Source organism: Chelmon rostratus, chromosome 5 (genome assembly GCF_017976325.1).
Source record: "Chelmon rostratus isolate fCheRos1 chromosome 5, fCheRos1.pri, whole genome shotgun sequence".
Lineage (NCBI taxonomy): Eukaryota > Metazoa > Chordata > Actinopteri > Chaetodontiformes > Chaetodontidae > Chelmon > Chelmon rostratus.
Genome location: NC_055662.1, coordinates 11,713,907 through 11,730,559, shown reverse-complemented (window position 1 = coordinate 11,730,559; position 16,653 = coordinate 11,713,907). Strand labels below are relative to the sequence as shown.

At 42.1% G+C, this 16,653-nt stretch overlaps 2 protein-coding genes across 2 annotated transcripts in view; one reads left to right on the top strand and one right to left on the bottom strand.

The window, feature by feature from the left end:
• Positions 1-7,842, bottom strand: part of ksr2 (kinase suppressor of ras 2) — an 86,992-nt gene extending 79,150 nt beyond the window's left edge. Inside the window, exon 1 of the mRNA XM_041937596.1 lies at positions 7,669-7,842. Coding sequence (XP_041793530.1) covers positions 7,669-7,842 — 174 coding nt within the window. The remainder of the gene's footprint in view (positions 1-7,668) is intronic.
• Positions 7,843-10,202: 2,360 nt separating this feature from the next.
• Positions 10,203-16,554, top strand: rfc5 (replication factor C (activator 1) 5). The gene is made up of 11 exons (XM_041937992.1): positions 10,203-10,337; positions 10,951-11,015; positions 11,349-11,485; positions 11,603-11,682; positions 11,816-11,889; positions 13,016-13,175; positions 13,604-13,685; positions 13,857-13,986; positions 14,180-14,257; positions 15,743-15,797; positions 15,930-16,554. Exons 1-11 carry the CDS (start codon positions 10,291-10,293, stop codon positions 16,027-16,029), a joined length of 1,008 nt encoding a protein of 335 aa, XP_041793926.1. The 5' UTR covers positions 10,203-10,290; the 3' UTR covers positions 16,030-16,554.
• Positions 16,555-16,653: the final 99 nt, after the last annotated feature.

Below are 16,653 nucleotides of genomic sequence, written 5' to 3'. Positions count from 1 at the left end.
AAGGTGCGCCTAACGGACCCGGGTCTGTCCACTTCTACGACTGGCCCGTTCTAAATGACTGGGAGGACATGTATGTAAGAGTCAATCTAACTCAATTTAAACAAATCATACTCCAGCCAGATCATCCAAACAAGATAGTATTTCTTTAAATAGAATTCAAACATAAGTGTTCTCGGTGAATGGATGTACTGATCCACACAACACTCAGCAAACAATGAACATGGTACTGTATACAGGATACCATGTGGCATTTTTCCCACAGTTCTGAGCAACATACCTGCATGAGCCATTTGTAGCAAATATAAACTGTTCAGGTCAGTAATATCGGCATGACAATGTTTTAGAAAAAGATTTTAAAAGTGTCACAATCAACCGGGCTTGTTTCGCAGCAGTCGTTTCTGTTACAGTCAGAAACAGTATTAACTGCTGTAATTAAAAGGCTCGGCCAAAAAGACTTCAGCCCATCCGAACCTGAAATCCTGGCGCTGTGCCTGCATTCCCATCAGCCTCAGCTGCACTTCGTCTGTAGTGCTGTTCAGTAAACTAAGGCGACGCGATAAGCTAAGACGACACGGTCGACATCACACCCGGTGAGCATCCCCGAAGCCAAAGCTAGATTTAGCAACTCTTAAACATCGACATTTCAGCTATGAACAGCAGCTGACACCAAAATGTGTCTGTCCCAGCCTGAAATAAAGGCAGACCTGGAGCACGGCCAGTTTCGAGAAACGTGTGACGTCTCCCTGTCTCCTCTGCAAGGAGAAAGCTGCTGTTATAAAGACATACAGTCTCAAGTGGGATTAGGCCTTACTTGACTTAACATATAGAACAGTGTAATATGGAGGTACATGGGAGAGGTATGAGGAACGTTGCTCAGCTTTGGAGTGTTAAAAAAACATTTTACACTGCGCACTCAAAAATAAGAAGAAGGGCAGAACAATGCGGCCAGTGACCCCTGATCTAACGTGTAACGCCAACCACCAAGTGGCATCGCCATCCTAAAGCTCCGTTCAGAGCGGATTTGGCAAAGCAAACTTTGCTCCCTTGCTGTCGTGAAAACCAGACGGGACTGAACATACTGTGCTGTGGGCAGGTGTACAAGCATAAGCTGCTAGGGCTAGCAGGCTAACAATAGCACGCCACAAGCTGAAAATTATCCCTGTTTTTTACACTTTGCTGTCTTTACCTTCTGTCTCTGCCCGGCACAGACTGCCAGACATGCAGAATCCCTCCGCTTCGATTTTTTTCACCATCGACACGCAACAATCAGTGCTCTCTGAACAAGAAGTTGAGCCTGCTTCCTGTGTCTTAAAGAGCGCGGACATCAGTTGCTACAGTGAACATGCTTGGTTAGATCCATGTACCTCAAAGGAATCGAACGGTGTAATTTCAATGTAGTTGTGCAGATGATGCACTTAAACTACATTAAAATTAATGCACAAAATGCACTGAGGTAAAGTTACATCAAGAAATGGATCTATCAAAGGCTTGGGGGACAGTTTTTAGGTTTAAATGTGGCTACAATTGGTGGATCATGATGAATTGGTGGATCGGTCCTATCTTTGACAATCACAGTAACTAAATGCAATTTCACCAAATCTGATTCTGACTCAAGGCACTCTGCAGATCTTACTGGCTTCATATTCTTCCAGCTTATCAGAAACCTACATTTCAGGAATGTCTGGTTCATGTTGCCTAATGTGAACATTTCGCAAATAGGAGCTTTAAAGGATCCTTTCCCGTTGATGTGTTCTTCCATGACTGAACCAGCATACGCCCTAAAATGATGGAATGTTCCTTTAAGCAGGCTCTCGATGAACCTATATGGTGTTATTCCCATGAGCGGGGGCTCAGACATGAGCTAAATTGACCTCTTCACAACTGCTACACTCACAGTTAATCCAGATCAACTGGAACACTTAATGAACGCACAGCAGATGATAACTTCCACACCAGCTTTATCTTATCTGTTGAACTAGAGTCCTGTACTGTCCTGTATTAAAAACTATCATTCAGGTTTTCAGCAAAGGTTGGTGTAATTTGTGAATTTTACTACAGTTCAGGCAAAGGCACCAAAAGTGAATGTAACTTAAATGTCTATATAGTACTTCAAAACAGCAATTTTCTAACCGGTAGTACTTAAATTTAGCCCACTGAGCTGCAGCAGACTGTAGTAATTAATGGTTTATCATCACATCATCATCACATGCTTAAAGGCGTTCTCATTGCTCTCTTGTACAACAGACAGGTGCTAGATCCTCAAGAAAACTATTCATTAAAGGCAGATTCATAAACTTGAAGGCACCCCAAACAGCAGAGAAAAGCTTTTTTTCCATGGTCTCATTGGTAGTGTAAAATTGTAGCATCCTGGAGTTTGTTATAGCTTGTGAATTCAACATATAGATGCATAAACCAGTGTAGTCCTACAAAAAGTCATATATTACATAATCCCTACATATCTGCATATGAATCAGGAGTCTGTAGACAAGGGACAAGATTTTGGTATCGGAAGTGTTCTGATTTCTGTTTGTAGTCCAAGTAGACCAATCACATTTGAGCAGGCTGTGGTTGCATGCAGGTGAACGGTCCGTGTGGAGAGCAAAAGAGGCGGAATGCAGTGGCCGAAATGCAATCTCGGAACCCATCGGTCTGATGACGATTCAGCTTTGTATTAGCTTTTTTTTTTATTTGTCTGCATTCATGCAGATATCTGTTTATAGAGATGCTGTCTTCTCTTTTCAAGTTGCTAATCGGACGAAACAATGACCAGGAAGGCGATTTCTAGTTATCAACTGGCTACATCAGAAGCCCCGAATCATTGGAAGTTGCCCTTGGAAGCTAAATTGTCATCAGACAAAAGGCAGTTGGTTCTGAGATCGCATATCACACCGTGATTCAGTAGTCCATAAAGTTGGGGGACTCACAACAGACATTTAAAAAAAAAAAAGAAAAGAAAAGAAATCCTGAACCTTTAACCATTAATCTCCCACAATGAAAGCCAAAGACTAAAAATGTGTAAATAAATACAAAAATACATAATGACAACAGATTAGATGACAATGTGAAATCTGACTTTGAATCTGCAGTTCCCCTCAGCTTTATAGAGCTTAACAGCAACTTTGAGCTCATTGTTTGTCTGTCCGGCCCACAGCTTCACTGTTTTAATTCACTCTCACTGCTCTCATAGCATCATTTCCAACAGGCTGCAGATTTCAGTCAAAAAGCTCTAAATACCCACTGTACACTAATGGTTGGCACCAAATGGCACGAAGACACATTTAGCAACATGCTGCTGAACATAGTGGAGCATTTAGCAGCTAAAGAGCCAGATATTTCCCTCAGGAGTTGGTGGAGACCAAAAACGGAGCTAAAAGCGGAGTGAATATTGCACTTCGATGTGCCAGGTAGCCACAAACATGACTCCAAATGAAAGATAATGCTGCTCCATAACTTCTGGATGTGACAATCATGCCCTCATTACACAGGCATTGCTGGGATGCACAGAGATGTAAAACTGAGATACAGACAAGAGGCGGTTTTAACATAGGCTTCCGCTGGGAACAGGAATAAACACCTTCCTTTGGACGTGGTGGGACAACACTTAGTATGACCTAGTTTGCTTTGAGCACAATGAATCCTTTGACCTTCTGCACGACGGTGCTTTAACTGTCGTTCATAGCCTTTGATCTTCTGACTCTTGAGTAGTGAAATACCATGGTTTTACCTTTGATGAAAAAACAAAATGCTGATGCTAACATATCTTGTTCAAACATTGTAAAGCCCATCTCACATACACATGTGAATGAATAATACCCTTGTTTTTACTGGATCACATGTCATGTTCTATCATGTGTCTGCATCTATACGTAAGCCACAAAAAAAGGATCATTCATCATGTACGTTGATCATTCCAGTGTATCCAAGGGATACCGCCAACAATGCATAATTATAATAATGGAAACCAGTATTAACACTTCATCCAGGTAATGATATAGGCTGCTATTCTTGGTAAAGCTGCTGGCTAAAGCAAGGTCAGTGCTCAGCACCTCTAACAGATTGTGTCTGAGGTGCAATCTGGGTCCTTTGGGTTAATAACAGAGATGGAAAACAGCGATGTCGTAGAGGAATCTCCCATACACACACTCATTAAAGATCAGGACAGGATAACGAGGGAGGGCTTGCGTGTTGCTGACGTCATTGCGATCCTGATCAAAGCCCCTGGTGTACAACTCATTTGTCGTTGAGGCAATAAGAGCAATGCCATCCTGAAAGGCTCTCCAACTCAGAGGATTTGAGGAAGATTAGACGGTTCTCAGGGGTGACTCCTTTGTTGCATTTGTGAATTAACTGTCGAGTGTGTTTTCTCTTGTTCTCTTTCATTCCCAATACTTGTTTCTTCCTGTTAAGGATTTCTTTCACATATTATTTTATTTAAGTTAAAAAAAACACACAAAACTAAATAATGCAAACAGAGATGCAGTTGCATTCGTACCGAGTTTTGGCAGTAGCCAAAGCCATATCTATATTGGTTCCTGTGTATTGATAAAATATGTTTTACAAGGGGATTGTAGCTTAAATTTAACAACAGAAGAATAGCAGCCCACAACAATACGTGACTACCAAAATATCTCACTCTGACCTGAATCCATGTTGGTGTTTCTATTATTTTGTCTGGTGGGCACACACTTAATAAAACTGTGGTCAATGACTGCATTCAAGCACTATGAATGCTCTGTTAGCATATAAAACAACTTTTTTTTCTTTCTTCTTCTCCCACAAGTGTATTGTGAAGAGTGCTACAGCCTGGTCAAATCAGTATTAACTTCAATACAGAGGTACAACTTGTGGTTGCAGCTGAAGAGGTGAAGCTTTGCTACATTATGCACTGTTAATGTGTATTTATAGCTTTAGGATGCCTGCAACAAGTCCAAGTCATCACTATGGAATCATATGCAGTCATCAAGGGAGAAAGAGGGAGAGCAACCATAGATGGGACACAAGCTGGGACATTAAGAGACCCTGGGGACTCACTACTTGGACACATGGAGCGGTAGCACTGCACCATATGTGGCACTGGAGATGAAATTTGACACAGTTTAAAACCACAGTTATCAATATTCTTATATTCATTGAATACTGCTTTACTGCAAGACCCTGTCAAATACCTGGCATGAATGCTGGCTCCAGTTTTGGATTGTAGCAAAACAAGACTGCAACTTTCAGTAATATACTACAAATACTGTGGTATCACATGGCAAAATGCTAGTGTAACCCAATGGAAACACAATTAGCAGTAACTGCATCCAAAAACAACCATAACATGCTAACTGTGAGAGGTTTAGGGATGTGCAGGGTGACAAAACTTAGTTGAAAAGAGTTCATAAGATGGATCTGACTTTGTTGACTCTGTAGGAGACATGAAAGTGTTACTAGGTGTGAAGTGAAATCATTGTGTTGAGGAAATGTTGCTGCAGAGCACGGTGTCACTTTGAAGAACTATAGTATGCATACACCGTGAAGCCAGATGTTCCGCTATTGTGATGTGTAACAAACACCCCAATGCATTATATTTCCTGCATTCAATGCAACAGATCAGGTATAAACAGATTAATAACTTATGAGTGTTTTGAAAGCCGTATTGTCTATAGCTTGCCCTAACCCTTCTTCTCTTTTACTGGCACATTGCTGCCGTGCGTTAGTGCCCTCGGCAGTCACAGGGAATGTGCTTCACATCACCACTGATGCTCCTGGCGTGCCATCTGGTAGAGAAAGTGATACAAACAATACAACCTCATTAAAACACGCTACAGCACCAAAAGTGGTCAAAAACTCTGCACGGCCCCTTCAACGACGCACATAGGTGTCACTACAAATGCAAAAGTTTGTACTTGCCATCACCTTTTAAGGGATGATATCTTCTTAAAGTGCACCATCAGTGGACACATGAATAAAACCATCCATCCATCCATTATCTATACACCACTGAATCCTTTGCAGGGTCACGGGGGGGCTGGAGCCTATCCCAGTCGTCTCTCGGGCAAAGGCGGGGGACACCCTGGGCAGGTCGCCAGCCTACCACAGGGCTACATATACAGACAAACAACCACACGCTCATTCACACCTATGGACAATTTAGAGTTATCAATTAACCTAAACATGTTTTTGGACTGTGGGAGGAAGCCGGAGAACCCGGTGAGAACCCACGCTGCACAGGGAGAACATGCAAACTCCACACAGAAAGACCCCAGGCGGGATCGAACCGGGGATCTTCTAGCTGTGAGGCGAAGCTGCTAACCACCGAGCCTTTTACTGCCAATGAAGGCTGGAATGAAACATAAATTTAGATTGTCTCCTGCTCTCCCACAAAAAGCTGCCCCTTTTCTGACCTCCTTTAACCACCAACTAATTTCCATGCAGTCCCTTAGTCATGTAACACAGTTTGACTCACATTAATAATTACAAACATAGCTGTATTATCTCTGTACTGCTGATAACAAACTATGTGGTAGCCGCACTGCTTTACCAGGCATTCAGTGACCATGGTGAACATTCACGCTGTAGCCTGCTCATCGCTGGCAGCACATTTGTGCTTAATATTAGTTCTCTCTCCTGGATGGCATCCCTGTGCCCTGCCTGTGCAACACCTCGCCTTCAAACTTCACCCACAGCTCAGCCGCACCACAGCGCTGCATATATGCTTATATCATTCACCATGCACAGCATCATATCCCCGTGGGGCTGGATGGTGTGTGCCACTCACAAGCGACTTTCCTTTATGGTATTTTTATGTAATATCTCAACTGTACCCCCCCACTGGGACTGAATGTGTGTTGATGGTACACACAGATCCTCGGTGCTGAGTTTATGGCGACCTTTATGGCACTTAATGGTATTTGTTTTAATCTCCTGAGGCATCACCATAACACTCTTACAGGCCCTAAATGCTGTGATGTGTCCGCGCTGCTCAATGGTGAGCTTTCAGTGACCTTATCGCACTTTATGGCTTTTTTTTCTTTTCTTTTATCATTTTTTTAATGTCCCGTAACAGCCTCTCAGTGGTGCGGAGGGGATGTTCGACTGGTTTAAGCGGTCTCAACGCGGACAGTCTGGTATTCTCAAACACAAACACCCGGGATATTATGGCCATTACGTAACGCAATTTACGGAACACCCCCACGGGCCAATTAAACGGATAACGATATTTTGTAACAATTTCAGTAATCTGCTCGCCTTGCGTAACAGCAGGGCCTGGGTGCGCTGCGAGGACAGATGCGCAGGCTGGCGTATTGGTAATGGATTGTAAACACGGGCTGCCTATAGGCCTCGGCTGCCTCAGATATTATTCTGATGGAGAAGAGCCACCTTCTCTCCCCGCCACCTGCAGAATGCGCAAGTCTATAACAGCCCACTGCAGCCCCGTAGCCTCCTGATTTATTGCACTGCACAACACAGACAACGGTGGGCTTCAGCACAAATCTTTGCATATGTATGCAACGACAACAAACAGACAACAGGGGAGGGGGGAAATAAGCAGTTTGTCGTTGAAAAGGCACTGAAAAATAGGCACAGTGGCCTAGAAATACAATAACAGACGGTGACAGCCCTCCGTATCGATTCAGATGAAGACGCACAGCAGAGATTCAGTCATTTCGCTCAAATGGTGCTTACCTCCAGCGTTCGTATCTCTTTTTGTGTCAAGTCGTTGGATGTGGCACATTTGGTCCGTAAACCCTCCAGACTAGAAATGCTTATGTCTATCATATTTTGCACCAACTCGCACTGCTGCAAGGCTTTCTGCAAACTAAGATGCTTCTCCTCGCTTTTAGTCATCTCCTCGTTCATAGTTTTGCGAGCAGTGGTCGTTATTTCTTCCTTTGCACTTTCAAAAATAAATGTAGAAAAAAAAACAACAACAAAACAACAACAACAAAAAAAATGATTCAGAGGAGAAACGTGGAGAAGCCCACGGAACGGAGCAACCTGCAAAACGCCATGAAACGAGATGTTGTAGGTCTACAGACGCGGTTTGAGCCGTGAGAGAGTCGACTCCATTGCAACAACAGTCCTCGTAGTTCCTGCTGTTTCATCAAGGTGTCTCTGGTTGTAGGCTAAACCAAACACGATATGAAGATACCGAGGACTACACGGTTTGCCACGGCATCCATTGGGTGCCCCTTCGTTTCAAATGGATGTTTAAAAAAAAGCGAGCGAGAGAGAGAGAGAGAGAGAGAGAGAGAGAGAGAGAGAGAGAGAGAGGAGCTGGTTGAGCGCATCACAAGCAGACGTGTCGGCGGGGGAAGCCTGGTGCTTTTAAAGGTGCTGATGTGTGGACTGGATGCAGGTACTCCCTGTCTCCCTTGGCAGCAGCTGCATCCCGGTTCGCTCCCACCACACCGACATGTTTCCTGTCAATCAAACCCACAGCAACAGCATCGCATCGCTCGGGCAGGCAGCGCCGTGAGGGGCCGCTCTCGCGAGATCTGCGCGCTGAGCGCAGCGGTTGCTCGCGGCGCCCGGGCCTGCGAGAGCAACGCAGCTGACACTTTTCACACGTCTTCGAGGAAAGGTGTAGGATTATCATGGTTTTTACACACACACACACACACACGCACCTGGATGTGTAGCCTACACTGCCATACAGGACACCTACACACCTATACTCACCTACAGCCCCCCCCACACACATTCACATACACTATAGCAAGCATGTTGTGTTCAAGGTGTGTTTTCTCTGGCCTTCACACACATTTTATCTCTGTTTTAATCTATTGACAAAATGTTTAAAGTCTTTTCATGTTTTGATAATTGTTACTAAGTACATTTACTCAAGTACTGCACTTAATTATAGCTTTGAGGTACCTGTACTTGAGTATTGCAATTTTTTTTGACTTTATACTTCTACTTCACTACAGTCCAGATAGAAATGTTGTAGTGTTTACTCCACTACATCTGATAACTTCAGTTACATTCCACATTCTGACTAATAATACAAAACATAATTAACCAATCAATTATAATGTATGATTATAGATTAACATATGACTAAGTCGGATTGAGCCCTGAGGCATCAATAATTAAAATCCAATAGTATATTATACATTATTCTGAAATGAGCCATTCTGCTTCATGAGTACGTTTACTTTTAGTGCCTTGAGTATACTTTCACTTTTGTACTTTTAACTTTCACTTATTTTTCAGGACTTTTCCTTGTGACAATGTATGTCTACACTGTGGCATTGCTGCTTTTACTTAAGTAAAAGCTCTATTTCTTCCTTCACTGCTTGTGTGTGACTGTGTGTGTTGTTGAGTGCCTAATCTCTGTTCTTATTTCTTCTTCTGTACTCAAATCTCTCATGCAAGATCTCTATCGTGATCTCGATGAGATTACCTGTTCATAAGAAAAATGTTGAGAGCCTGACATAATTAAGACCAGGACTTACAGCACAAGCACTGAAAAAACTAGAATTTTATGCGATTTATAAAATCATAAATATGTTTATATATAAAAATGATGTTTTTTTCCAGACTGTCACCACAGTATTGTTAAAAAAAAATCCCCATGTAAATGAAAATATATAGAGAATCAATGGAGAAAGTGTGTCATTAAATGGTTCAAATGATTAGAGAATTGCACATAGGACCTGATCTACTGTATGCAAGAATCAAGCTCTGGTCAGCTGACTCTCAGACTGTGAGGTCTATACCAGTGATAAAAATATCTTGTAAAGGACTTGATGATGTCAAAAAGTTCTTATATGGTCCTAATTAAACTGTCTCTTTAAAATGTCGGTGGGAGGGATCTCAGCAGAAGGGGGTCTGAAGTGTACATGGCAGTGTCATCTCTCATGAGGCAGAGAGACACTGATGGGACATTTTTATGACATTTTCTCGGTGTCACCTGCAGAGACTCCAGCCAGCATTGCGTCCAGCCCAACTGACAAGACTGGCTGTTAGCGTCATCTGAAATGTTTTCAACAATGCATTTCCTCTAAGAATGTATTGACAAAGTGGACCAATAGTACATGCATGCATTTATATGCCTTTTCTAAATAGAAATAGTTGCAATTTTAATGCCACACCACACACTTTTTACAGTGGAAATCTATGTCACCGATAACCCGCCCATAGGCGGCAACAAAGCCACCCTATTGGTTGTACGCCATGGCGTATGGCGCACGTTTTGTAGTTGAGCGCGCCAAACACTGCCATTAACAGTAAACGTAGAGTGGAAGTACTTAGAACTCTGAAAGTATTACCTGATTTGGAGCATAATTCACATTTAAAGAGCACATGGCTTCAACAAGTAAAGCGCCGTTACATACCAGGAATTTACCATGGTGAGTTAAAGGTCGTTGTTCATCACACATACGCTAAAATAGTTTGTGCTACTTAGCTAACATGTCCACCATGGATCCAAGCTAGCAGCTAGCCGTATCATGAAGTTAGACTTCTGTCCTCTATGCTTTCTTTGCTGGGATTTACAAATCCGTTCGATATTCCTCATAGTTGTGAAGCGAGTATTAAATGCGAAGCCATGTCAACTTTTTACTTCGGCGTATATAACGGCTAGTTCGTGCTGGAAATGGGCTCGTAGGAATTGCTGCAGCGTCCTCATGTTATGAAGTTGACATTTGTTTGATGTATTGGTACATGGGGTTAAATATAGATGCCGAATTGAAAAGTGGCACCCAACAATTTGAAGTCTCTAACGTTGCTCAAAACCTATTGCGCACGTACCCAAACCTATGAGTAACATGTTTTAATATAGACAGTTTTTTAAGTTCGTTTTACACCGGCATACACAGAATGTCACTTTTTGGTTTAACAAGTTGCTAATCCGTAATGTTATTTTGAGTTTTGAGTGTTAAGAGAAATCATGCTGCACTAAATGACGTAGCAAGTCATTTAACTGTCGATTGATGTACGATGTGTTTCTGCTCCCTATTCCAGGGTAGAAAAATACAGACCACAGAAACTTGATGATCTGATCTCACACAGAGATATTCTAAGCACCAGTGAGTATGTGGACTGCAGAATGAATAGATATAATCCTCATCCCTAAAGCACCCACACTGCAGGCTTCATCTGTAACAATTTCTACCTGTGGATAATAAATCTGCCCATTTAAATTCATGTCTTCTCACCAAAACAACAAAATAATACACATTTATGAATTGCAAAGTTCTAAGAGTGAGAGACACCGACAGAGCAGGGAAAGTTATCCCTACACATGTTTATTAGTAAAACCTGTGTGGAAAAACACTTAAACACCTTGAGTGTACCATTTAAATACCATGTCATATCCAGACTGTTAATTTTGTTTCCTTGTTTTTTTAACATGTCTTCAGTCCAGAGGTTTATTAGTGAGGACAAGCTTCCCCACCTCTTGTTCTATGGCCCCCCTGGTACAGGCAAAACCTCCACCATCCTCGCCTGTGCCAGGCAGCTGTACAAGGACAGAGAGTTCAACTCCATGGTGTTGGAGGTACGCTACTCCTCATTACAAGCTTCTGTTTGTTTTTGCGATATGAGGGCTTCTGCTTCTCTTCAGAGGAGACTTTGTGGCTCTTTGGTTTGATATTTGACTGATCTTGTTTCGCAGCTAAACGCATCAGATGACAGAGGTATTGATGTTGTACGAGGTCCCATTCTGAGCTTTGCCAGCACCAGGACCATCTTCAAGTAAGACTAAAAATCCATCTACACTTGTCACATACCTTCTACTCAGAAATGAATTTCCTTTTATCAGCAACTCACAACTACAAGAGGAATTATTGAATCTGCTGCCTTTCTGTCCGCCCTGCTTGTCCTCCAGGAAGGGTTTCAAGTTGGTGATACTGGACGAGGCCGATGCCATGACCCAGGATGCCCAGAATGCATTGCGGCGAGGTAAAGCCATCTGTTCGGCCGGGCGTCGCCCACTGTGAGCCGCACGGCTCAGTGAGCAGCCAGACAAATTGGCTGCGGGCGAATTGCAGGCTGCTTCTACACCCTGATATTCAGTTTGCACCAATACCTGTCTGAAGAGTTGGTTTTAACTAGCGATTGAGTTCAACTGCAACGTTTTACCTTTGTGAAGTTCATCTGACCTGTGTTTTTCTTAATAGCTTATGTGATCATGAAGCATGGATTTCACTGCTCAGTGCAATATTAGAGCTGCAAGTGGAAGCAAGGATGGAGAAAAAGTGTATCGTGCTTTCAGCGAGTACAGTTATTTTATATATTGTTTGAATTTGGCTACTCCAGAGACAGAAGTCAAATAATTTTGAGGTAATTTATTGCAGATTTAGCGAGAGCAGCACAATTAAAGAATACTGAAAGTGTTGTACTGGCACCTGACCAATGACATTTCTCTGATTAGAGAGTTTGCAACATTTCTACAAATTTACTGACACCAAGCAAGTTCTAAGAAATGCTACTCCATAACGTGAAAAGAAGTACTGAGTTCAGTGTCCACTTGGACTTGAGGCTGAACTGATTAGATTTTGTTGCTCAAAGCTCACTGTGACCTCACAAAACACAAATAACTCGGGAATTCATACACTAATTATGAAAAAATTTGACAGTGTCTCATCAGATTAATTGATGGCATTTTATATCCAAAAAGGTCAAAGGTCAGCTTCACAGTTACATCATAATATTCTGCAAAAAACACTTTTCTGGCCATTATTCAACAAAATAACTCAGGAACAGAAGGGGAGATTGTGACCATATTTCACATTTAGTGAGATATTGAATTGGCAACACTGATCTTGGGTCTCCACCTTGAAAATGTGCAGATTATATAGATGTTCTGTGCTGCAGGGCTGAAGATGTGTGTGAAGCATCCACATAGTCCACCACATGCTCATTGGTTCTGCTGACATTTCACCTAAAAATGCACTTAATGTTGTGTGGAAGGTCTTTGAGAAGACTGAGACATGTCAGAGCCATGTGTGGGTTCTTTGATTTAACATATCTTTCACATTTCTTACTTACCCCGATTTCTACCTTGTACTGTCTCTTTCCGTCTCAGTGATTGAGAAGTTTACAGAAAACACTCGATTCTGCCTGATCTGCAACTACCTGTCCAAGATCATCCCGGCTGTGCAGTCTCGCTGCACCAGGTTTCGTTTCGGCCCGCTGTCGCCGGATCAAATGATCCCTCGGCTGGAGCATGTGATCCAGCAGGAGAGGTGAGTGTATGTGAATGTTGTGACTGTTTCTTCTCCATCTAATGTTAAATGAGCCTGAGGCACTTAAACTTTCCTGCACATATCTTGCTGTGTGTTACTCCCAGAAAACCAGTGAGACCATCGCCAAAATAACTGGCAGTTTGGGTTTCACGGGAAACTTGTTTCAGCATTGAGATAAAAAGAAGGATCGTTTTTTGACAGATTTCACCAAACGTTAGTTTACTTGCATGAAATCATGTCGTCTTTCTAACAGCAATCAATAAGTTAAGAGAAAAAATGGCCTAAATTTGGATGATTTCAGTCCCAGTAAGGTGAAACTGAAGAAGATCACAGTTTGACAATAACATTAAACAACATGATACCTGCCACACAGTTCAGCTTTGCATTGGTCTGACTGGTGATTGACAGAGTGAACTTTTGTGCCGCAGCATTGACGTAACTCCAGATGGAATGAAGGCCATCGTGACCTTATCATCAGGTGATATGAGACGATCGCTCAACATACTACAGGTATGACCGAAAGCTCCTCTACATCATTGTGCCTCGTGGTGTTGTGTTTCAGTGTTTTCATTCGTTCTGTGTTTAAAATAGCTGAGAAACAAATACATGACACTTGCTATTATATATCAATATCATTGAAGGGTAAAGTGCACTAACTGTATTCCACTGCTGTGTCTTCAGAGCACCAGTATGGCGTACGGGAAGGTCACAGAGGACACAGTGTACACCTGCACAGGTCACCCCCTCCGCTCAGATATAGCCAACATCCTCGACTGGTCCCTCAACAAAGACTTCACCACGGCATACAAGCGTATCCTTCACCTCGCCTTGTCCTGTAATTCAATCCTGAGTGAATTACAGGACCATTCAGTCTGGAAGCTTTACTGTAGAATAATTGGTCTGTATTTATGTTGGTATAACCTACAAGCTTTTGTTTGACCTTGGGAAACCAGTAACACCTGTTCAGTGTGTGTTCTTGCAATTCCTTAACACGTTCTCCTCAGAAATCCTCCAGCTCAAGACTTTGAAAGGTTTGGCCCTGCATGATATCCTCACTGAGGTTCATCTGCTCATACACAGAGGTAACACACATTTAAAGAGTTAGTCAGGGCTGTACTTTTTGTGCAGGTTGAAAGTTTTGTAGCACGAGTATAAAACGTGTCACCATCTCTGCAAACAACCACAAGCAGTGCAGTTCATCACTTAACTCGTGAAGGGGCATTAATGTTGCATACAGGGCTCCATCCAACCCTAAACAAGAAATGTTTTCAGACAAACCTTTTCTTAATTTGCCTGTAATACTAAATTGCAGGGACATAAAACCTCTTGCTATAGAAAACATCCATATATTATGGTTCAAATGGGCAGCACAAATCTCAGTAAATGTGTATCATGATACATACAGTGTAATGTATATTAAATTTGTGTTGATCAAATAGTATAAATCTGTGAAGTGTTTTTGTTGTGTTAGTGATTTGCACAAACATAGGAAGTAGTGTACCAACTAAAAACTAGAATCATAAAGATTTCTTTGTTCTTTGAGAGAACACATCAGATTCAAGTCATTGGCCCCAACTAGAGTCTGTGAACAGCAAAATGAATGCAGTGAATACTGCAGTATAAATGGTAGCTAACACACATGTGAAGCCTGCCGGAAATGTACTTGACCTTTAAACATTAGTGTTGTAATGTTGTCTTTTTTACTCAATTATGTCTTCATTCATTTCCAAAACTATTAACAACATGGCAGCCAGTTTACATGCAGCAAGAAAAAAGAATGTACATAGAAACAAATTGTATAGTTAAGTTAATCTTAAAGGTTATATTGTAGAACTATTAGTGTTACTGTCTACATAAGACAAAACATTTTGGCATTTTTCATTTAAGCAAGTTCCCTATATCAGAAAAACACGTGTGCATTTCTAACAAACCAAACCGCCTTAAAACTGGTAGAAAATTCAGCGAGGTGTGATGGTTTTAATTGTGGATAGACCTCCTGCCCCAGTAGTTTCACATGCATTAGGAGGTGTAGCACATATCACACTGTACTGCCTTGTTATTCATTCTGCTGTTTCTCCAAGAATAAGATAATATTTTGTTTAAAACCAGGTATTATGCTCATCTTTTCAGTGTGTTAACCAAAGTAAAACAAGTTTCTCCCATCAGAATAATTACCTTAGCTGTGGTTGCTATAGTCTGTACTGCACTTGTAGATTAAATCCCACTGCATCAGCTGTTTAATATTTCTCCATTTAGATGCCTTTTAGCTCTTTTGGCTTCAGCAGTTGCAAGTCTGCATGTGATGTGTGGGTGGTTTATGTGTTGGCTGTCACGTGACTTTACAGTGTTAAGCAACATAACCACCAGATGTGTTGGACACATCTTTATTGTGGCTTGCACTGCTTGATTCCCTTTACTCACAGAGTTATGCTGGTTGTGTGTGTTCAGAATTGGCAAAGGTTTAAGATAATTTCCCCTGAGCTTGCTTTATTTTTGGGTCTGTATCTGTTGATCTTTGCCACAGGACAGATATCTGATTATTTTCTTCTCCTCTTCCCCCCTTCAAGTGGACTTTCCTCCAGCTATTCGGATCGGTCTGCTCATCAAGTTGGCCGACATTGAGTAAGTGGGATCACTCGCGCTTCCTCTCATAAACGAGCATTAACAGAAAGGAAATGCTAACATTACATACAAGTAGTTGAAAGTAAAATATCATGAAGGCATCCAGATGTTCATCACGTGTCGTCTCCTCAGACACAGGCTCGCCTCGGGAACCGATGAGAAGATCCAGCTGAGCTCCATGGTTGCAGCTTTCCAGGCAGTGCGAGACCTTGTGGTCAGCGAGGCCTCATAGATGCAAGAACCGTTTCACCCACGGCCAAGAGAGAAATTTATTCACTAACTCTTGGGTACTTCCGCTCGTACCGCAAAGAAAATACAGCTACATCCAGAGTCCAGGCGATATTTTTGCATAACCGTTATTCCTCTAAAAGAGAAATTGGTCTTTGATTTCCTACTTTGCCATCCTGCTGCCTCGGTCAGTATAACAACCCCTTTCTGGAAGTGTGTGTATGCAGTTCACTCACTCATTTCCCTCCCTGTGGCTGTGGTGTGCAACGATGCCACAAAGACCTGAGAACAGGTAAACTTTCAACTCAACCCTTTCCTGATGAGAAGCCAGTGAAATCACTCGAGTTTGTTTATTTCGAGAGAAAACAGATGCCCTCAAGTGTCCACGGCATGATTGCCCACCACTGCTCCACAGAGTTGATGTACAGTGCAGACACAAATGCTCGTAGCTATCTGAGTCACTCACATCTGCATACAAACTGAGCAAGTTTGTATCTCTAGCACCAAAAAAAAAAGATCTCTTTGGACAGTTATGAAACTGTAAATTTAGTGACCAGTGTAGGATCAACTTCTGTCACCAGTTTATCCATTTAACATGAAAGAAAGAAGAAGAAACCATATGCTGTAA